General features: G+C 42.4%; 2 protein-coding genes across 2 annotated transcripts; one reads left to right on the forward strand and one right to left on the reverse strand.

The window, feature by feature from the left end:
* Nucleotides 1–5,140: 5,140 nt before the first annotated feature.
* mthfr (methylenetetrahydrofolate reductase (NAD(P)H)) lies at nucleotides 5,141–11,205 on the reverse strand. Its single transcript, XM_070910687.1, has 12 exons — nucleotides 11,119–11,205; nucleotides 10,219–10,471; nucleotides 9,817–10,055; nucleotides 8,965–9,075; nucleotides 8,676–8,869; nucleotides 8,086–8,336; nucleotides 7,811–7,945; nucleotides 7,432–7,612; nucleotides 7,118–7,300; nucleotides 6,937–7,038; nucleotides 6,731–6,850; nucleotides 5,141–5,946 (listed from the first exon to the last, which is right to left on the reverse strand). Exons 2-12 carry the CDS (start codon nucleotides 10,455–10,457, stop codon nucleotides 5,725–5,727), a joined length of 1,977 nt encoding a protein of 658 aa, XP_070766788.1. The 5' UTR covers nucleotides 10,458–10,471; nucleotides 11,119–11,205; the 3' UTR covers nucleotides 5,141–5,724.
* A 906-nt stretch (nucleotides 11,206–12,111) lies between these two features.
* On the forward strand, nucleotides 12,112–22,198 carry clcn6 (chloride channel 6). Its single transcript, XM_070910521.1, has 23 exons — nucleotides 12,112–12,186; nucleotides 12,915–12,974; nucleotides 13,098–13,163; nucleotides 13,267–13,332; nucleotides 13,421–13,487; nucleotides 14,277–14,383; nucleotides 14,621–14,747; nucleotides 15,150–15,217; nucleotides 15,469–15,527; nucleotides 15,631–15,763; nucleotides 16,116–16,229; nucleotides 16,960–17,126; nucleotides 17,251–17,362; nucleotides 17,778–17,919; nucleotides 18,364–18,517; nucleotides 19,459–19,615; nucleotides 19,826–19,932; nucleotides 20,403–20,589; nucleotides 21,058–21,218; nucleotides 21,330–21,486; nucleotides 21,623–21,730; nucleotides 21,859–21,984; nucleotides 22,118–22,198. Exons 1-23 carry the CDS (start codon nucleotides 12,112–12,114, stop codon nucleotides 22,196–22,198), a joined length of 2,601 nt encoding a protein of 866 aa, XP_070766622.1.
* Nucleotides 22,199–23,334: the final 1,136 nt, after the last annotated feature.

A 23,334-nucleotide genomic window follows, 5' to 3' on the forward strand; every position in this document is an offset into this window, starting at 1 on the left:
GTTACACAAGAGGTTTAGTCTTCACACAGACTGTAATAAAGACGGATGAACTCAGACTGTCCTCAGCACTTTCAGCCAGGCTGGTAAAAGAGGCTGACGTCGGAAAAGCACACTAAAAGCATTTAGACTGTAAATATTTGGAGTTATATTATGAAGTAATATTATTGTTCTAAATAGAAAACTGAACCTTCTGTACATAATTAGAAACTCTCAATTTCTTTTTTCATGTATGTAACGCAGTTCCATTTCCATTTTGGGGTTAAAATGATCCAGTTTGAAGCGTTTACATTCTTACTTGCTTACATTCATATTAACTGTCTCTGCTGCCCACAGGTCATTGTGAAAAGGTGAACCGCAATGACACAGTGCACCAGTAAACACCAGTAAACCTACTTTGCAGCATGTTGCCTCTCTGGCTGCATCCCAAACAGTGATGAAGGTGTTTTGGTTTTGACAGGTGATCGAACATCTCTGTTATTTTGACTTTCTAGGTCATAATTATGAGATTTCAGACTTAAGTCATAATTATCAAGTCAGAACTATAAGTGTGTTCCTATCCACCTGTTTCTTATGCGAATATTCAATTTGTGCATTAAAAAAAGCCCTGAGTGGAAACATAAAAGTGTATCCTGTTGTCTCAGGTGTACAAACAGACTTACTGAATAAATGCAGACGAACATGAAGCATGTGACTTAAAGTAAAGAGCTGACAACATCAGATCTGTGTGGAGCGATGAGGAGACTGTAACCTTCCTCACATTAGTGCATGAAACAGAAATGTCATATTTCCATATTTGAGCTTTGACCGGAGCTCTTTTAATGACGTCATCTCGTTGTGTCTTCTTCTGCGATGGTTTAATGGCAGCGACTGGAGATTTAGCTCCACCAGCTGTTTATCTCCATCGACCAGTGAACTCATAATCTCCCAGCAGCAGTGGATGGACATACACATTCACCTTTTTCCAATTTTCTGGAAATTTGGTTAGAATTTGTGCTACATTTTGCAGGAAACTTGACTTCTGACTCAAAATGACAACATGCTGAGATAAGATAAGTTTTTTATTATCTTGATTATATTATCATGAATTTAACTGCTGAAGGTTTTTGAGTCCATGTGTGTGTGTGTGTGTGTGTGTGTGTGTGTGAAGGTGTGGACATGCATGACTAAGATGTGCTCAGACAGAGGACAAAGCGAACTTCCACTTTCTGTTTTTGGCATAAATTTGACTGCTGGACTGTTTGTGAAGTCTGGGTTTATTTGTCCCATACAAACAACGTCTCGACTTTACAGACGCTGATTAGCTAAAGCTAGCTAGCAACATACACAGAAGTTGTGTGTGTGTGTGTGCGTGTGTGTGTGTGTGTGTGCTGACCTTTCTCCAACAATCAATGCGACTTTGTACCAAGCAGCACTTTGTTTTTGTATCTGTAATCTTGGAGCAAAGAAGGATCCTAGAAACTGTAATACTGAGACATTTGTCCCTACCTGATCGACTGAACTTGTCTCCTGCTCCTTCATCACTTTTTCAGTAAATCACTGTGGAGCTCACAGACCAATTTCATCTTCTTTTATACAAAGTTCAAGTAAAGTTCAACATTTTGGGAAATAATATTCGCTTTCTGGCAGAGAGTTGGATGAGAAGATTGATACCACTTTCACATTTGTCTAAATGGTTAGCTTAGCTTAGCACAAACACTGGAAACAGAGGGAAACAGCTAGCCTGGCTCTGTCCAAAGGTAATAAAATCCACCTACCAGCACCTTGAAAGCTCACGGATTAACATTGTCTGGCAACTGCTCAAAGCCAAGAGTCTTTACATTGACATATATACAGTAAGGTAACATTTAATTATTTAATTTATATGCCAGTTCCTTATTTTATCAACTGTTTTTAACTGGGAGGTCATATAGCGTCATGCCTGGAGAGTTAGAACATCTTATACACATATATATCGTAGCCTGTATGTACTGTATATGGATATAATTAATGAACCTACTGAAGTAATTTACATATTACATTCACAGTTACATTGCTATATTTACTGTATTCTTATATTTATCAGCCCATTCATACAAATGCATATACCTAGAAGGCACAATCTTTTATATTTAAAAATTCATATTGAAATAATTTTGTGTATATTCTGTTTTTCTGAGCTGTATTCAAAAGGTTTGCTGCTGCAAAGAAACAGTTTCTTGACACAGATCATAATTATATTTTAATCCATAAGAGGAGTTATACAGGAAATACAAAAGTTTCTAAATAACATATTCTGGCTGAGAAACATTAAAACAGGAGGACTTTGTTTTTTACAGAATGAATGAACTGTGCTGTGATTTGTACTTTATGAACTTGTTGTGTCCTACAGATAAACTGTACATAAACAGTGTCATAGAAAATAAAGGATGTAATAAACACAAGCTTCTTTGGATTTTTTCTAACACATGTTAATGATAGCTAATGATGACAACCAACTTCCTGTGACTGTAGTGTAAAGCTCAGGGTCAGCCAGCCAGAGTTAATGATCAAGTGACTGAGTATTAAGTCTTAATAAGTCACAATTAGTCAGAATATTGTGTTTTTAAACACTGTTTGTCATCATTCTCATGACAATAACAACGCAATATACTTTATTCTTGAAATTTGAGATGTTTTTCCCTAATTGAAGTGTTTTGAAAGTCATCATGTTATTAAAATAAAGTTGGGAGTTTGAGAAAATTAATATGAGAGAAAACTCATAATATTACAAGAATAAAGCATTATATGTAATGTTTTATTATTATTATTATTATTTTATGAGAATTAGTAGAAGAAGTAGAGAAGTAGTCATAATATAAAATACAACTTTATTCTCATAACATTACTAATTTGTAACAGTGGCCCTCAGTCTCTGTGGTCCTGTTCACATCATCATAATCATGTGAAGGTAATAAATGCACTCCACATGAAGGCATTGTATCGTTGTCCTTTAAAAAGCCAAAAGAGCAGCATGTATGGTGTATGATGTATTGTAAAGGGTAGCATGCTAACATGTATGATGTATTGTAAAGGGCAGCATGCTAACATGTATGTACACTGGCAGTGACCTCAGACAGGAGCAGCTTCACCCACCACATCCTGACGTACTGCAGAAAGGACACTAGAGGGCGCTCATAGCTAAATACAGACAGTACAGGAAGTGGTTATACAGTCCTGGTGCTGTTTGTACTGCAACCAGACTGTTAACAACTTTAGCTATATTTACAACTCAAGCAAAGCACTATTTTAAGTGATGCTATCTGAGGCTATTTAAATAAAGTTTTATCTTAAAGGCTCAATGGATGATAAATACAAGCTAATTACAACTATCACCCAGGCACTGTGCTTCGGAGTACAAAGTTCTTCCGAAAAGGCTGAAACAGGGTCAGAGGTCACGACAGAGGACCAGCTGCTGCCCATAATGAGGCTTCAGTCTGTGCATTCCTGATCAGAGTCTAACTCCACAGCGATTTTATGGCCCTGCTGAGCTTTCACTTTACTGTAAGTCTAAAACACTGTCATTGGTGCCTGCAGGCCTGTTCATTACACCCCACAGTCCTCTTTATATATACTGTTTATAAAGTGTCGGACACAGCAAACAACATATTCATGATTGTAGATCCTTTCCAGTGGTGTGTAAAGGATCTATCTATGTTTGATGGTTATGGATGACATGATTAGGCTTATTAAAACATGACAACAGATCTCGTTATGTTTTCTTAGTGCTGCAGAACGTCTCGTCACTGACCTTGAATGAAGAAAACAAATACTTGTTTTTCCTGTGAGTCACTGGGAAACTCTGCCAATATCAGCATGCAGAACATGTTTGGCTGATGAAATGTTGCAGGAGGAAGAGTAACGCTGAGGGAGCTGCATCCTGATGCACCTTCTGTCACCAGCCCACAGTGTCATAACCCTTAACACACTGTTTACTGCAGTGTGACCTTAACTGCTGGTGGGATTGTGATTAAATGTGGTTCAGACCTTCATGGTCCCCTCAGGATGAACTGTAATAACTCTGACTTTTCATCTTTTCCATCGTCAGATCAACATTGTAATGAGTCCAATATGATTTTTAACCAACAGAACTAATGGCATTCCCATCAGGCTCAGCTGTACTTTGTGTTGACTGCTAATAAGCTAATGCTATAATGCTAATATTCAAGATGTCAATCTTGGCAAACATTAGCATATTAGCATGCTGACCTTAGCATCAGTGTGCCTCACAGAGCTGCCAGCCTGTTTATGATGTTTATGATTTATAAACATTTCTGTAGACACTGAGAAATGAACAATGACTCATTACATAATTCTGTCATAATGGAGTGAAGTAGATGGTGTTGGCTCAGCTATGTGAAACACAATGCTTTCAAATGAACTCAAAAGATGCATCACATTTTACAGTTCCACAAAAATACATAAATCCCAAAGTGAGGTGGTTGCTGGAAATATGATATAAAAATAATAAAAGCTACATTTCTAGATTCCATGTGTTTGTTTACCTCTGCACTAAGATGATCTGCTTATTGTGAGATCCATTAGGTCATGTTGTGATGTTGTCAGCAGGGCTGCAGGTCTATGAGGCAAAGGTGACTGCTGTCTGTCTGATGCTGGTGATCAGTTGTTGTAGGTGGAGTCGCTCAGTGTGGAACATCCCTGCAGAGTCCCACTGTCCCGTGGCCTTTGTACCTGTACTTGTGTGGTCGTGGTCGGATTCATCTGTTGATTATTTTCTCCACTAATCGATTGATTGTTTGGTTTGTAAAAATTCAGAAAATAGTGAGAAATACCGTCACAATTACCCAGAGCCCAAAGTGATACCCTCAAAATGCTTGTTTTGTCCAACCAACAGTATTATAGTATGTATTAACGATACATTACAATTATTACAATCCTTCAAAGGAAAAGCAGCAAATATCCACATTTGAGAAGCTGGAACCACGAAATGTTTTTAATTAGAAAAGTAACTAGTAACTAAAGCTGTAGTGAAGTAAAAAGTACTACTTTGAATTTGTGCAGTACTCGAGTAGATGTACTCAGTTACTTTCTGTCTTGCAGTAATTCACCTCATTCATCAGTAACATGACTTGGTAACAAACACTCACCAGGTCACTTGTTGTACTGAAAAACTATTTATTGAGCAACAGGCAGAACAAATAAATATGACGTACATTTAAAACATGTTAAGGCAGCAGGTAGACAGTGTAGCTGTTGTCTAATCAGACTGTCTTAACTCTTATAGCATCATCATGAGATAAAAGTTTCACACATCTCTTATTACAGTACACATCATTAAAAATCTAATTCATATATGGCATATTAATTATTTTCTATGAAAATAAAAATGTTTACTAAAAAACACTATAAAAAGTATAAAGCATGTTCACAAATAATGTTTTCCCCCTTTCTTATTCATTGTTTTTCAGTGGGAACTCTTTAAAAAGGCGAGTGTGTTTGAGCTCAGGTGAGTCTATCAGCTGGGAGTGCTGTGGAGGATGAAGATACTCATCATGTATGAACCTTTTGCTCAGGTGAGACAGTTTCATTCACTCAATGTAACAAAAACATTAATTAAAAAGTGTTATAAAAATACTGTGAAGCACACTTCTTACTCAAGCTCTGTATTGTAAATAGCAGCTTTTTTAGACAATGCATAAAACATCAACAGTTCCATAGTGTTTCTTCTTTCCCTAAAGAGGACTGACATTATTCAGAGAGCGTCCCGTCGCTCAGCGGCTCTGGAGGAGCGTCGAGCAGCTCAAACATGTCATCAATGACCTGCCACAGACAGTTCTCCAGAGGGAAGTCATTGTCCACCAGGTTGACCAGGAAGTAGTTGTCGTGGATGTACTTGATGATCATCCGTGAAGGAGACTCGTCCTCATACAGTTTGGCCCACTGCTCGATCCACAAGGCAAAGGCCTCGTCCTGAGGAAGACATGGGGACAGGTTTGGTGACAGGGGCCCGTCAGAGGAGACCGACTAGTCCGAAAAAAACTGACACAGGATAATATTTATCAGTGTGAGAGGAACCCAACCACAGTGACACATGTGGTCCGACTGTCAGGAGCAAAAGCATTGATTAATTTTCCTAACCTGTTAGCTGTTCAGGCAGATGTTTGGGAAACAAACTAACAACTAACACTTCCTGCAATAATAAAGAAACCCCCAAATGATATAGTATATTGTAAGTAGTTGAAGTTGAGTTGGACAGTGGAGCGCTGCTCTACAAACTAGAGGATTTAAAATACATTGCTGCCACGGTAAGATGCGATTGATGGGACAGACTGAGTAATTTTATTTTGTATGATTTCTTTTTGAAGCAGAGCCAGTGTTAAATGACTACTGTCTACAGTCTAATGAGCAAATGGCTAACTGGGAAATGTGAGACTCAAGTTAAGTATTCATTTTGCCATCATATTGTTGCATTTATACATTTTCCTACGTTACTAAATTGTTTTTCCTGTAAACATAAATCCTGCTAATAAGAATGTTCTTTTGTAGAGACACCTACTATTCTAATGTAACAGAACACAAACAAGAATAAACAGGGTGGAGTTTTTCATGACTACTTTGTGTTTCAAAGTCAAACATCTCATTTATATCATCTATATGTCAGTAAATGTTCAACTGTTCCTTTAAGTCAGTGCAGTTCCACTCCACACAACATGCACACCTTCCTCACTAGTTAGTAGTCACTAGTCTAACTTACCTTCCAGTACATGAAGCTCACGGGGTCCGCTACAGTAGGCTGAACAATCTCCCTGCCAGGAAAGATTCCCCACGTCACAGCGTTGGGCTGCATGTCGGGGGCGTTGGTCAGGTTACGGCCCTGCACACAAAATATTCACAGACATATTAATAATGTGAACTCCGCACACAAACACGGAGTGACGGGTGCTTTCTGTTCAGACTTACGTGCACATTAACGATGTGGTAGTTGACACGGGGCTCGTACTTCTTCAGCACTTTGAGGAGAGCCGTCACATTTTCACTGGAGGTGAAGAACTCCAGGTAAGCCTGTTGGATTTAAAACGCCACATGAGACCAAAGCAGCCCACTCCCTAACCACTCCATCCAAAATCAAAAGTGTTCCTACCTTCTGGAAGACGTAGCCTCCTGCAGGTCCCCAGCCCACTATAGGGTCTGTGGAGGGTTTGCCATTGATGTTGGGCTGGGAGTTGATAGTGAGGACTCCTCGTCTGTTCACCTTCTCCAGCTCGTCCTTCAGCATGTTGGTCTCGGGGGCCAGAGGCTCGTCGTTCCACGGCAAGCACATCACCTAGCAGAAGAGGACACCTGTGATCAACATGGTGTGTCGTCTTATTACACAAAGATGGGATAAGTGTTGGTTTAAAGGATCACTTTCACATCTCGCTTGTAGAAAAGGATTCACTATTCCTTCTTGTCTACCTTGTGTCCACTGAGGTTTGGTTGGGCTGTGATGTAGCAGGTGAAGACCTCAAAGACGCTCTCTTCGTTCATCAGCTCCTTGCCCCACATCTGCAGCAGTGCGTCTTTGGAAGACTTGCTCTTCAAGTAGAACAGGTAGTAGTCGTTTAGCTCACCAAAAGCTGGAGACGAGGAGTTTCCCCTGAAGACATCAACAACGTTTAGTCGCTTTCACCTTTTACACAGATTCACATAACTATCTCTATTGATCCACATTCAGGAAGTAAGATTGTTGATAATAATTTAGCATTTAATATATATATAAAATGCATTAATAAGGAAATTAACATTCAAGCTTTGTCATGTAAACTGTGTTGAGTTCACGTGTAATGGAGGTTACCATCTGCCGTTGGGGAACTCGTCCCAGTCCTGGGTCCTGTAGATGTAGCTCTTGGGCCTGGAGGCCCAGAAGATGGGTCGAACATCTTCTACCCTGCGTTTGGGATGAGCACTCACTGCCCAGGGAAGAGGCCGCCTGGCAAATACAACAAGCTCTGAAACCCTAAAACCACTTTGTGCTGATGTACAGAGGAGAATTATGTGTTTTCAATGATATGGCTGCTGTAGAGCTCATGAATGCTCAATGTGCTGGAGGCAGACAGAGGGGCGACTGACCTGGGGTCTTCTATCCACAGGCCCAGCTGTCGCAGCACCTCCATGGTGGCGACCTCTCGATTCAGTGTGTAGAAGTGGAGGCCCGGTACCTTCCCACTGTCCAGCAGCACGCGGCACATCTCCACCGCCTGCTGGATCCCGTAGTTACGGATAGCAGCGTCGTTGTCTTTGATGGGCTCGATGACTTTGGTGATCTCCTCTGGAACCTCGAGCTTCGACAGCTTGACGAGCTGACGCAGAGACTGGTAACCCTGGAGAGGAACAGGTTACAGCCCACTAATCTGAAATGGATTTGATAATAGATACCAACACCATGTTGCAGATACACAGGATGGCTGCAGATAAGGATTTGCCTTCATACCATCTTCAATCAATTAGAGCCTTTAAGCTCCATAGACCCTGCACCAGAAAAGATTGGGTCTGGTTTCTGGGGCAAAACTTTCAGGTATCTTGTGTACACGGGAAATGATGTGATGCTTACCAGAAACTATCGGCTTATTGATATTTGAGAGTTTGATTTTATGTTATTTATCAGCCAACATATACTGATATGATATGATATACGATGATATCAGCCCAGCAAACGTTACCTGAATGGGGAAGATTCCAGGTAGGATGGGACACGTGATACCGATTGTCCTGCAGTCATCCACAAACTTGAGGAAAGTGTCTGCCCTGAAGAACAGCTGGGTGATGACAAAGTCTGCTCCAGCATCCACCTTCTCCTTCAAATGTCTGAGATCCTCCTCATAGCTCTCTGCCTCAGGGTGGCCTGTGGGGTAGCCTGGACACACAAACATGTTTTAAATCACCAACTGATACTTAAAAAAGGAGCTCCACTTTAACGGTCTACTGCTGATGTGGAGGCAGAACACATACCAGCAACACAGATGTCAAAGTAGTCATCAAACTGGGATCGGATATGTTTAACGAGGTCGATGGCGTAGTTGAAGCCTTCCTCCTCTTCCTCCCAGTCTGCTCCCACTGGGTCTGCAGAGACAGCAGAGTATCACAAGTGTTATGGAGGATCTCTAAGGCTATACTCCCACTCAGATGAGGCCTTATCTGAGACTAACAATGTCAAACAAATGAGCAGGATCGGGATCAGACCCGATCCAGGCATCTGTGATGGATTAGTATCCTGATCCATGAGCAGTGAGTAAAACTGAAAAGTGCACAAAAGAAATGAAACAGCAGCCAACAGATTCAATCTTCAGCTGCTTCAGCAGGAAATGCAGGCGGTATGACGGGTGTTACAATATCTCACAATGAAAAAGTTAGCATTTTAGAACGTATACTTAACGTATACGTAAAATGTTTTTTTCCTCTCTCAAAATACTACATATTACATCATTAACTTTATTATTGATATGTCATGTTTCCCCCCTAAAAGTAGACAGAATACTCATGAACCTGTCATAAACCGAACTGCACTAAGTTGAAGAAAAGGTTGTGTTGGTCTGTAAGCGGCATTTTGCAGATATGCCACACCACTATGACTTTAACATGGAAACACCCAAAAAACACACAGTGGATACACAGTGTTGTGATCAGGTACATTATCAATTAAACTGCCTTTGAATAACAGGTTTTTACTCCATTTGTTCACCAGTGAACTATTTGGTTGTGACAGGAAACTGTAAAAACTATGGAGCAAACAATTCCCTCTTTAGTCATCATTGTACATGGTACCCCCACTTCTGCAACTATGGATGTAAACAAATGTCCCACCTCCTCTTAGTGCCATGATGTTCTTGAGGCCCAGGTGCTTTGCTTTGGCCAGGTAGCCAGTAATCTTGTCTTTGGTCTGGTTGCAGCAGGTCAGGTGGAGGATGCTCTCCAGGCCACAATAGTTGACCGCTGTGCTGGCAATCATCATGGATGAGGTTTCCTTGTCTGAGCCCGGGTCCCCTGCCGGGTGCCAGGTGATGTCGATGAACAGCGGCCCTCCGGAGCCCATACGGTCAAACCTGAAGAGAAATGACTTACTCAGTTAAATCAGAATGAATCCGAAACAAAGTTCTCTAAGATTTAGTTAGAATCTAGTTAGTTAGTTAGATTAGATTTAGTTTAGCCTTAACATCATGTTTCCTCTATAAAACATTCCATTCATGTCCAGATTGATTCACATGCCTTGAGATGAGGTTGACAGCTCCACTGGCTGTGCGGGGAGGAAAGAACTCCAGCGAGAACCAGCGGTCTCCGGACTCCGTCCTTCTCCGCATCTTGTCCCGCAGCCTGTCCGACCGGTCTGCGTCCAGCACCGGCGTGGAGCACCGGGAGCTCTCCTTGGAGCTCTCCCCGCCGCTGTTGCTGGCCCCGCTGGAGTCGCTGTGCCAGCTACCGTCCCCTCGCTGAACCTGGTTCACCATGATGGCAGATTATACTGAGAAGAGAAGAAGACACAAAACAAATCTCTCTAACTCTGTTCAGCCAATCATGGAGGTATGTAGCTATACTTTCACAGCATGGGAACAAAGGACACACCAAACCCTATTCAAAATGTTGTCATTTAGAGTTGAGAAGCTTTTCTGTACAACCTCATATAGCATGAATACAACATTAAACAACTTTTATTATAAACTCCCTAACTACTCCACAGAATTAGGGGTTCAAATCAAAGGTGTATGTTTGAAGTCCTGCTTGCCGGTTTATGTACAGAATCCATCAGGAGACCACAACAGCCCCCCCCCCCCCCCCCCCCACACACACACCATGTCCTACGTACCTGGCTGATCTGTGGTAGATCACCAAACACAGACTGGCACGAGCCACTCACTTTATAGTGACCCCAGGTATATCACTCATGCGCGCGCACATGCACGTGAAAAGTATGATAGTAGCAAACACCTACTCAGCGCCTGCTAGCTGTCTGAGCATAGCTAAAGTTAGCTACGTGCCTCACGAGCGACGTTAGCCCATCGGTTGTTGAATTAAAGGAGAACTACAAAAGCGAAACTTGAAACTAAACCCGGGTAAGCTGTATGTACACAGGAAAAACAAAGCAAATAAAGCAAATACCGCCTCTCCCACCTCCCCTAGCCGGTTGTCTCTGTGTTGCCAGGCTGTCTTCCATCCAGAACATGAGCTGCAAAAGCGTGGACAATACGCACAAGGAGAGCCCGCAGCTGTCCAACTCTGTGCGGGATGGGTGGGATGCAACTACACGGTGCTGCGTTTGTAAATACGGGAAAATTTGCCGTTTATACACAACTGGCGAGTTCACTCCCCGTGAAGTCGTTGTAAATATGTTTTTATATGAACCGGACACTTCACTCGTGCACATGATACATTCGAGTTAATGTCTCACACAATAATAAAATAATACATACTTGCTGAATAGTTTCGTCCGGCACTATTATGTGCTTGTTAATTTCGTTAAGTTTAGTTTGAATTAATGCATATTCTCGTCAAACCGAGAGATAATAACATATGTTAATAATAAACTGAAATAAAATAAATGTTAATTATCTGAAAGTTGAACGGTTGTTTTTACTGGTTTCCCCCACGGGCCGAAAATGCAGCATGGAGATTCCCTGTATTTAATATTATGCGCACAATTATAAAATCATCTGTTTTCCAAATCAAATGGCCTTTTATACAACATCACGAGATTCCATTGAGTAATATTTCTACTCATGCGTGTGTTTAAAAGAGTTTAGGATGCGTATATTGTTAGACTATTTGCGTGTGCATAAATTACACGCAGTGTTGACAGTTGTGAACAACCCTCCGTTTGTGGCGTCACATGACACTGTGGGGCAGATGCTCAATGCTGCATTTATATGTCATGGGAAATATGATAACTTTTTAAAAAGAGCGACAATGTTATGAACACATATTTAAAAAGTGCATTTAGGACACAGCTGAAGCGTGGATCTCTTATTTGCTTTAAAACACGCTGTGTGATGTACTACCTACTAAATGTGTTTTTCTGGTTCTCACAGCGGGTTGATCTTTTCTAACTTTGAAGATCTTTGATGGTTGTACCATAGGCCGTAAATGCAGCATGACACAACAGCGAAGATGGCGTGTTGTGGAAACTGTTTCTGTTGCCAATGTTGCTGCAGAGAAGGAGAGACACGGACACCAGAGGAACTGGTAAAGACGGATATATTGATAAGGCAAAGCGGTTGATCTGTTGATTATTTATAACGATGTGGTCTTTTTCCTCAGTCTGTCTCCTGAGCTCTCCTTAGTGCCCCAGTCTGGCTCCACCCTGCTGCTCAGGGACTGTGTTCTGTTGTCTAGTAGCTTTGAAACCCACAATTACCGTATTTCAATTACCAATGCACACCCGACAACTATGCTGAAACAGGCAATAATTCTCCTTGCAGTGCAACTCCGCCTCAGTGGGATACTGCTTGCTGTTTTTTTCTTATGCATATGGAGAGGAAGCCCGTGGGCCAAACTCCGTTCACAAATCTTGCAATTTAGGGCTTCCTTTCTTTTTAATAAAGCTACTTAACGCTCCTTTACACCATTTAGATGTTTTCTTGGCTTATCAGAATCACCTCATCAATCCGGCATTTTAGTAACCCGTTATAACATCATTTTCCATCCTACGAAGTTTAGTTTTTGAAAATAAGTAAATTTACCGAATTCTGAATGGAGTCTAACCACGAAAGAACTGAGATACACTGTCATAATCTGCTTATTACTGGGTAAACTATGGGCAGTCAAAGTGGTAGCAGAACTCTTTAAGGTTTCCATGTTGTGAATGAATCAGCTCTCAGCTAAGGAGGTGTAGTATATAGCTGTCCCTGCTGTGCTGGATGTGTCTGTTTTACATTATACTGTATTTATGGTATTCCTCTTTTGTCCCCAAGACAATCCTTGGAGAAATCCGAGATGAAGAAGATGAGATTCTACCCAGGAAAGACTATGAGGTGAGAGACTGAAGACAGATCTGCAGTCAGTGTTGACAGGCCCATGCTGCCCTGGTACAGATGAAAGTCAATGCATGTCTGACCCAGGTAATAGTTACACAGTGTTTCTCTTGGCTTTAACAGAGCTTGGATTATGACCGCTGCATCAATGAACCCTATGTGGAGGTTCTGGAGGGGATGGACAACAAGGTAAGACCAGTTCCATGTGTATTTGGTTGAGTCACGGCTCAGATGCTCAATTTGAGATATTTTACGTCAAACGTTTTCTAAACATTTTGTCATCTGCCAATAGAAAGCCAAAAAGTATGAAGCTGTACGGTGGATTATGATGTTTGCTATCGGAGTCACAGTGGGTCTGGTAGGTGCATTTGAGAGAACTCACTTTTCTGTTAGATCTCAACATGTTGCAGACGTACAGACAAGTGTCGCCTTCATGTCTCTTTCAGGTCGGCCTGTTCGTGGATTTCTTTGTACGCCTCTTCACCAAAATCAAATTTAGTGTGGTTGGTGATTGTATCCTTTAACATGCAAACCTCTAAATATGAAACAGCTGAATTCAGTCTCACGTCAGTGTTCAGTGAGTGCTGAGTCAGTCAGGCCACTGTTACTGTTGAGATGTTGAGTCATAATATTTGGTGAAAACGTTGTAATGAGAATAATGTTGTAATTGTGAGAAAATAATATTACAAAAATACAACTACAGTAATTCTATGAGGAAAAGGTCATAATATTAGAAGAATGAGTTGTAATTTAACAAAAAGTCCAACAATTTGAAGAGTAAAAGTAACAACATACAAATTATTTCAACTTTATTGCTGAAATCTCTTCTCTTTTCCCCTCCCAGTAATTCTCTGTACTTCTTTGGTAGGACAGTGAGGCCTATACAGTATACATGTTAACTTATTTCCTTTTGTTTTGTGATCTGCAGTTGCTCAGTAAATTCACATTGTGCAGAATATTAGGTGTTTCCTTGCACAAAGATATATTTAGAGCACATGGTATTATGATGGGATGTAGAGATGCACATAAAGAGCATATGAGCACTTCTATATATTTCACTTCTAACACTTTTTAAAGGACCGCACAAGTTTTTTTGCATGTTTTGTTGACAAAAAAATCATAAACCCGCAGAAAGCTGCTTGAGAAACACAATTTTTCAGTTGTCAAAGCTACATTATAGTTGTGTGTAACTGCCGTTGTTTCGCTACAACAATAGAAGCAGACACTGCAGGTCACTCGTCTCAGTTTATCAGGATTCTCCTCTGTGTTGGTGGTTATTCTACTTTACCTGAACGCCTCCAGCTGTGGAGAAGTGCAGTGACAAAGGCTGCCTCCCTCTCTCTCTGCTGGAGCTCCTGGCGTTCAACATGACCTTCGTCTTCATCGCCAGTGTGCTTGTCCTCATTGAGGTATGATGAGCTTTTTTTTTTTCTGCTTGTTTTTAATATCTGTAACTTGAACCTGTGGATTCAATGTTCTTTCCAGGAACTCTAAAAACCCTTTTGTATAAAGCATACAGGGACTGGTAAAGGTGGTAACCATAGTTACACTACAGTATGTGCAGTTTTTTATAATCCCTGTACAGGATCTCTCTGTACAATGATGTGATGATGCTAACATTCTGTGTTTTGGTGTCCTGTTTCCAGCCAGTAGCCGCAGGTTCGGGGATCCCAGAAATCAAAAGTTACTTGAACGGAGTGAAGATTCCTGGAATCGTCCGGCTGCGAACGTTTCTCTGCAAGGCTGGAGGAGTCCTGTTCAGTGTGGCCGGAGGTAAAGCATGACAGAGAGTTGTGTACAATAAAAAATGGTTTTGGATTCAAGTGGCAAACAGCTGACATTTGTACCCAGGATCACACTAAATTTACTCAGTAGTCATAGAAACATTTAATAGAAACATAAAATTTGTCTAAATACAATTTGTGCATCAATAATGAAGTTATACAGGAAGGCTGTTGTGAGCACAGAAGTAATACAGTAACCATGACACTGTATGAATGAGTCACCATGTCAGCTGTCGCCTTCAGCTAACGTGAGAGCAAAGTGTCATTTATCAGGATGAAGGTGAAATAAAGATTCAGAGCCATCATTCATGAGATGAGTCAGGATCAGTGATGAGCAGGTGGGTGGACGCTGCCTCTGACTCAGTGTGTGTGTGTGTGTGTGTCCACTCAGGTCTGTTTGTGGGGAAAGAAGGTCCGATGATACACAGCGGAGCCATTGTGGGAGCTGGCCTTCCTCAGGTACATCATCCTCAACATTATCACCTGACTCAGCTTGACTTAATTTGGTTTGATAGGACTCGAAGATGTTTGAGTGGATCTAAAATGATTTGACTCAGACTGACTCACCTTCACATTATTAGATTTGACTTGACAGACCTTTAATATGATTTTACAGGATACAGTTTCATTCTTGATGGTCCTGTCACTGATGTATTTGTCTCTTTATTATGGCTGAAATGTGCTCACAAGGTGTTTTCTCCCTCTATCAGTTTCAGAGCATCACTTTCAAGAAGATCAACTTTGATTTTCCCTACTTCCGCAGCGACAGGTACGGCTGTGATACTGCACACACTGGTCGCTGCTCCCCTGGAAGTTATAATATGGTGCAAACATTGTCAAGCATAGCTCATGGTGTTGTCTTCACTGTTCAGGGACAAGCGAGACTTTGTGTCAGCGGGTGCTGCTGCTGGAGTGGCTGCTGCCTTTGGTGCTCCTATAGGTGGCACCCTCTTCAGTCTGGAGGAGGGCTCCTCTTTTTGGAACCAGGCCCTCACTTGGAAAGTGGTATGTCAACTTATCCAGTGAACACCAAGAGGGTCCAGACAGTTCTGGTCTCTCTCCTAACTCCATAGTTTTTCTAGGGATTGCAATGTTAGTCCAGTGCTTTGGTCCAGTCTGAAATATCTCAACAACTATTGGATAGATTGCCATGACTTTTTCACTTTCATTCCTTTTATTGTGCATAGCTGTGTTTCCTCTGTGCCCTCTAGACCTTGTGTTCTTTGTAGATGTAGCATGGTGGCCCAGGATAGATACATAGTGGAGCAGTGAAACTGTCAGTCAGAGCTAATGATGAATCAGACATGCCGAAAACAAACCTGAGCAAGAAGTGTGATGACTTGTTTCCCTTCCTCAGCTCTTCTGTTCCATGTCGGCCACTTTCACCCTCAACTTCTTCCGTTCGGGGATCAACTTCAACAAGTGGGGCTCCTTCCAGCTGCCTGGTCTGCTCAACTTTGGAGAATTCAAGGTAAAGAGTCTGTCACTGAAGTTGTCTCTTCGTTTGGCACAGATGATGTGTTAAAATGTATGTTTTGTATTCACGTAATACTAAGGGACTAAGATAAAAGGCCATTGTCGGCCCAACTCTAACCTCCCCTTCCTGTCCGAAATACTGGAATGTGGCGTTGCCTCTTAACTCAAAGCCCGCCACAGCGCACCTCCAATGATCCGTTTGAACCGTTTCAATCTGGATTTCACACATCACACAGCCCAGACCATCTCCTCTGGTCTTCTCAACATTTTCATCATCCTCACCATTCTTCTCTCTCACCTTACATCTCCCTCAACATTGACAGCTCCACTCAGTCTCCCTTATTGTCCTTTCTCCACTTGTAAAACCAGCTCTTCTGAATTAGTATTCTGCAAGGTACATCATCCAAAGGTCTGAATAGAACTCCATTACATCCAGAGCTCTGCTGCTTGCCTGCTCGCTCTCTGACCACATCATTCCTGCCCTAAAGAACCTTCACCTGCTCCCTGCCCCACAACAGATTCAGCTCAAACTCCTTCCTGCAGCCTCCTGCTCCCACCATCCAGGACCAAACACTGGACCTGGGGTGACAGACTCCATAGCTAACCCCCTCTCTCTGAAACTCTGTGTTCAAGAAATGACTCAAAATTCACCTTTCCAGAACTTCTTTTAATGTTTGATTTAATCAGCAATGTATCCGTTGTATCTAAAACTCCTCGCTCATCAGTGTCCAGATGGAGATAAGAACTGCCACCTGTGGACAGCAGTGGACCTGGCCTTCTTTGTCCTGATGGGGGTGGTGGGTGGCCTGCTGGGGGCACTCTTCAACTGCATCAACAAGAGCCTGGCCAAGTATCGCATCAGACACATCCACCCCAAGGCCAAGTTCATCAGGTGATTAACAGTCAGACAGAACATCACGCTGTCAATCAAAGACAGATATTTGAAAATGTGACACTGATTTCCTGTCAAGCATTCATTAATTACAGAAGTGGATCCGGTCTCTGCACTTTTCCAGAGTTCTGGAGAGTCTGCTGGTTACCATGGTGACGACAGTGGTGATATTTGCAGCTTCCATGCTGTTGGGCGAATGTCGTGACCTGTCCTCCCCCACAACCCATAACACCACGGTAAGTTTTTATTTCCGATTTCTTATTTTTTATATTTTGGTACATACTCTTATTTCTAAATTTATGCTACTTTCTACTCTTGAATGGGAGCACCGGTACTGTTTCCCATCAATAAAGTATTTCTGATTCTGATTCTGATTCTGTATCAGCTCCTTCCTCCATCATTACAGCAGGAAGTTCACTCTCACACAGTCAATATTTCAGTGTTCAGTACTGTGGGACAAATGTGATTCTAGGTCTTATTGTCCCTTCTGGTTTTCCATCATACTTAAGCCAGTATGACAGTAAAATAGGTATGAAGTTACAATGCATGTGGTTTTAAAAGGAAACCTGCTGACTGAAGCTACACACTGCACAGCCCTCTCACCAGACTCTTTACTTTCAAGTATTTATTGTCTATATATTAAGTTGTGAGTTTTGTTTTCAGCTGTCCGGCAGTGAGGACATCAACTCAACCATCCGCCAGTTCTTCTGCACCAACAAGACCTACAATGACATGGCCACGTTGTTCTTCAACCCCCAGGAAGTTGCTATCCACCAGCTCTTCCACCAGGACGGTGAGACACACATTCAGTACAGCTCTGTGTTGGTTAAATGATAACTTAACACTTAAAGACAGAGTTTAATTTTCATTTATGTATTTTTTATTTTGTCTAGAGTTTCATAGTTTCATTATTAGTCCAACACGTTTTAGTTCACGTTTTGGAAACTGTACATAACGCTTTAAATTCACATGCTCTTTATGCAGAGCTGAATCTTGTGGTGTAGCTCAAGCACATTTCTGCCAATAACAATTTGGCACAGTAAAGTGAGTGGGTTGCATAAGTGCACATTTAGTGAATTTGCGAAACCCACCCTCTATCTTCTCTCTGTTTTTTTCAACCCATAGAAACATGATAGCTGATATACCAATTGAATGAATTTAATAAACAATATAAAGGATGAACATATTATTTACTGACAGGTCATAATGAACACCTGCTTGCTGTTCCTCCCGCCAGGTACCTTCAGCCCTGTGACTCTGTCTGTGTTCTTCATGCTGTACTTCCTGTTGGCCTGTTGGACGTACGGCGTGTCTTTACCCAGCGGTCTCTTCGTCCCTTCGCTGCTCTGTGGGGCGGCTTTTGGACGTCTGGTTGCCAACATACTCAAAGTGTAAGAACAATGTTCTCCTAATGTTCTAGGAGCTCTTCAGAGCCTCACAGACTGTCATGATTCGAGTCTTTTAAAGATACCACACATGACATGCTAATTCAAAGGGAAATATATGTAGAAATTGTACACAAGGCATCTAGTAATGTCCACTTAATTTAGAGGTGCAGCCTTAAAAACAACCTCTTTTGGATCAAATCTGTGTAATGTGAGTTCGCTCACACTCTACAGCTCGGTGAAGTTTTTTAGCCTCTTGAGCTCATTGTTTTAGTTTTTCGAGCACATTTACTCAGCGCTGGTGTCCAGCAGACAGACACAGTAACAGACTAGCTGGTGAACATAGTGGAGCATTTAGCAGCTAAAGAGACAGATATTTCCCTCAAAATATTACCAGAACTACTCCACATGAATGATCATGCTGCCCTGTAACTGCTGGGTGTGTGTTAGCCAGAGAAGTGCGCTTTTACATTGTGATGTAGTTCTTCTGCCCCCAATTAGCCAAAAATGTAATTCTTCAATAAAATGCTTGAACATACCAGACACATTTTATAGGTTGGGTGTAGGGGAAAATGTTTCTAAAAATGCTCGCTGGTTCCCTCTGCTTTTAGTCTTTGTGCTTTTAGTCTTTATGCTAAGCTAGACTAACCACGTCCTGCCTCCAGCTCTGTACTGAACACACAGACATGAGAAATACAGATATGAAGAAAGTGAATTCACCCACTTCCCGAGCCTGGGACCAGCCCTGCTGCACAGCCCACATGGTGGAATCTGCTGACTGGGTGATTTTCACTTCCTCTGCTGTCACAATAAAGGCTTTGAGCTCCTCTCGGCTGACAGTAATCACTGTTAGCATGTTAGCACATGTCTGCTAACTGTGGGAGACAAGTCTTTATGCACTTCACTAGAGCGATACTGGGTCTTACTGTGTGTCTGTCCTCTGTTAGGAAACTGGGGATGGACCTCTACTCAGGGACGTTTGCTCTCATCGGAGCCGCCGCCTTCCTCGGAGGCGTGGTCAGAATGACCATCAGCCTGACTGTCATCCTCATTGAATCCACCAATGAAATCACATATGGGCTGCCCATCATGATCACTCTAATGGTACACGGTCATGTTATATATGTTATATATGTTATAATGTTATATACTTTTTCTACTATTTCTACCACTGAGTTATTCTTTTAACTGGCATGATTTCAAGCCCCTTCATGAAATGATTTCATTCCATCAGTGTTGAGACGTGAATAAATGTGTTGATAGGTTCAGTGGTGTGGATGATACAGTGATGCATTCCCTGTTGGTTGTCATCAGGTTGCCAAGTGGACGGGAGATTTCTTCAACAAGGGCATCTATGACATCCACATCCAGCTGAGAGGAGTGCCGCTGCTGGAGTGGGAGACTGAGATTGAGATGGACAAGTAAGATTTGCTGCTGAACAAACAGGACGAAGGGCTCTACTTCTGAGCAGGCGGATAGCAGCACCTGGTCTGAGCCTGGTGCTGTTCTCGCACCTGAGCCAGTTTGGTATTTTGGTGACTTGCTGCATGCAGTAGAGGGTCAGGGTGTGTTACTGGCAATCCAGCAGTCATGCGGTCGATAGCGCAGCACACACAGCAGCATCCACAGCAGCATCCACAGCAGCATCCACAGCAGCATCCACATAAACCTCTCTAAAATCACACAAAGCCCTTTTTCATGCTTTGTTTTATTCTACATTGTTCAGCTGATCACACAGAAGATTTTTATTCTCATGATGGTGTTGATGCCAGAGAGACAGAATAAGGAATAATGAGTGATTCTTACCAGCAACTGTCATCCACAACAGCTAGCAGCTGCGTGAGCCTCCTCTGTGTTTATCTTTTACCTGTGTTTCCCTCATCTTTCCAAGGCTGACAGCCAGTGACATCATGGAGCCCAACCTGACCTACGTGTACCCCCACACCCGGGTCCAGTCTCTAGTCAGCATCCTGCGCACCACCGTCTACCACGCCTTCCCCGTGGTCACTGAAAACCGGCAGAACGAACGGGACTTCATGAAGGGAAACATCCTGGTCAGCAACAACATCCGCTTCAAGGTATGTCTTGAAAAAAAAAAAATAAAGCCCAGCCCCGTATCTAGAGGGAGGGGCTGAGTATCCCGCCAAAGGACATCTCAGCTGGCAGGAATGACCTTGGTGTAACCAGTAGATGGAGGTAGAGGTCTGTATGTAGAGGAGTATGAAAAGATTATTTTGGTCTCTCCTCTGCAGAGACAGTGACCTGCATCTGGACTGTAACATGTAACAAAGGGCACTTTTATTTCTGACTTTGTCAACAAGGAACGGCTCATTAATCTGCCCCATTTTGAAATAGATTTTTGTCCTTCAAGTTTTAAGAGTGAGAAGCAGTGATATGATAATATATAATATATACCATGAGACAGTAGAAGTCTGCTCTCATAGATTTTAGTGTGCCGTTCATATTGTTCATATCATCGTCGTTAAGAAAAGTGTCGCACCAGCACAGCAGACTGATCTGCTTGTATACTTCACTGTCGCATGTAGAAGTCCAGCGTGATGTCACGTGCGGGGGAACAGCGGCGGCGTTGCCAGTCCATGAAGTCGTACCCGTCCAGCGAGCTGAGGAATGTCTGTGACGAGCAGAGCGCCGTGGTCGAGCCTGCAGAGGAGGGAGAGGACCTGCTGCAGCAGATGTTAGAGAGGAGGTAGGAGAGTAGGACCAGCATACAGTCCTGTAACCATGGAAGGCCAGTTACCTGATCCGGCGTCCGGACCCAGCCCCCTTGTAATGTTGTATTGTTGCTGTCCTCCTGCAGACATGCTCCCTACCCCAACCTGTACCCAGATCAGTCTCCCAGTGAGGAGTGGACCATGGAGGAGCGCTTTAGACCGCTCACCTTCCACGGCCTCATCCTGCGCTCCCAGCTGGTCAACCTGCTCATCAGGGGGGTCTGCTATGCTGAGAACCAGTCGGTAAGTCTCACACACACACACACACACACACACACACACACACACACACACACACACACACACACACACTGCATACATGTAAGAGTCATTTCTTATGTACATCCAACTGAACGTCTCTCCATACCGTCCATCACAGAGCGCCACTCAGCCCAGGTTGTCCTTCGCAGAGATGACTGAAGATTACCCACGTTACCCGGACATCCATGACTTGGACCTCGCCCTGCTGAACCCCCGCATGATAGTGGTACGACTGAGTGAGACACTGAGTTAGAAGAGTCCACTTTTCCCTGTGGAACAGAAACAGAAATGTCAAATACAACAAGATATTTTTGATATTTAAACAAAAATGTTAAATGTTCCCTGTGTCCCCAGGATGTCACCCCCTACATGAACCCGTGTCCCTACACAGTGTCACCCAACACCCGCATCTGCCAGGTGTTCAACCTGTTCAGGACCATGGGCCTGCGACACTTACCTGTGGTCAATGCAATCGGAGAAGTGAGTTGTTCTCTTCTAAAATTATTTTTAGTTCCTCCAGTCTGAGCTGATACCAAATCAACACCAGGGAAAACCCCGAATACAAACTTTGTTGTTATGTAAGCTCTTGTTTATTATCTGCCATCTCTTTCAGATTGTTGGAATAATCACGAGACATAATTTAACCCATGAGTTCCTCATGGCCAAACTGCGACAGCACTACATCACGATCTGACCCGACTCAGGACGTCCTGCCGTCCCTCCAACCCAGACTCTGTTCAGCCTGGTCCTGAGCCTTTTGTCTCTGTTCATTCCTAACAGCATGTAGGCATTCCCAAACACATACAGGACATTCACAGCCATACACACATATACTCTGTGGTACAGTACGGAACACAGTTCTCCAGTAAGTGAAACCGTTGAGTTGTATTTCTCTGAAGTGTGACTTTTTCAGTGTTGAGTTGTCAGACCACTTCAGTCCCTGCTTACAGACTGGACGCATATCCTGCAGGTGCCATAGAACCATTTGACTTTTCACCAATATCCCCAAACAATCCATCAAAATTATAAATCATGACTGTGTATTCAGACTGTTCTCACATAACAACACCACAGGATCTGATAGCATTAAAGCATTAAATCGTTAAGATAATTGGGGAAACTAGTAATAAAACAGTTTTTTTTTTAAATCAGTTGAGTAAGATAGCCTTGTTAGCAGCAGCACACTCGCTTGTTGATTGTCCCAACATGAATCATATTCATGGTCGTCCACACAGATAAAGATTCAGTGATTCCAACAGGTTTGAGCCCCCTGACTACTGTTTCTGTTGGTTGGAGACACAATTGATCAATCAGAGCTTTGTAGGCACAATTTGGAGAGAAGACATCATCGTCCAACATAGTTAGCTAGCAAGCTACTGAAATACATCCACGAAAAACTACAACAGAAAAATAGCTGATATCTGTACAGGTTGTTGTAAGTGGACTTACAGAAATAACAATAACATTAGCAGAATGTTAAATTTCAGAAATTACATATTCAATCTGTAATTATCTGTTCCAGTTCAACATTGTCAGGGCAAAGCTCAACAGGTCATGAAAAGAACAGGAAATGTCTGTCTTGCACATTGCGGCCCTGTTGCTCCGTAAGTACACTTCTTATTGTGGTTGACACAAAATGGAGAAACCCAGCGAGCGGTGCTGAACACTCTGAAATCATCTGAGAAGTCATGTGACGAGGCTGATTAGTTTCAGCACTATAAAGGGAACCATCTTAGATAAAGTAATGCTGCTTCCCGCAGCCGCATGTTAGTAAAGTAAAACATGTAAACAGTAAGAACATGTTAGTGTGAATTAGACTGAGCTTGATTG

This window comes from Enoplosus armatus, chromosome 8, assembly GCF_043641665.1.
Source record: "Enoplosus armatus isolate fEnoArm2 chromosome 8, fEnoArm2.hap1, whole genome shotgun sequence".
In the NCBI taxonomy this organism is placed as follows: Eukaryota; Metazoa; Chordata; class Actinopteri; order Centrarchiformes; family Enoplosidae; genus Enoplosus; species Enoplosus armatus.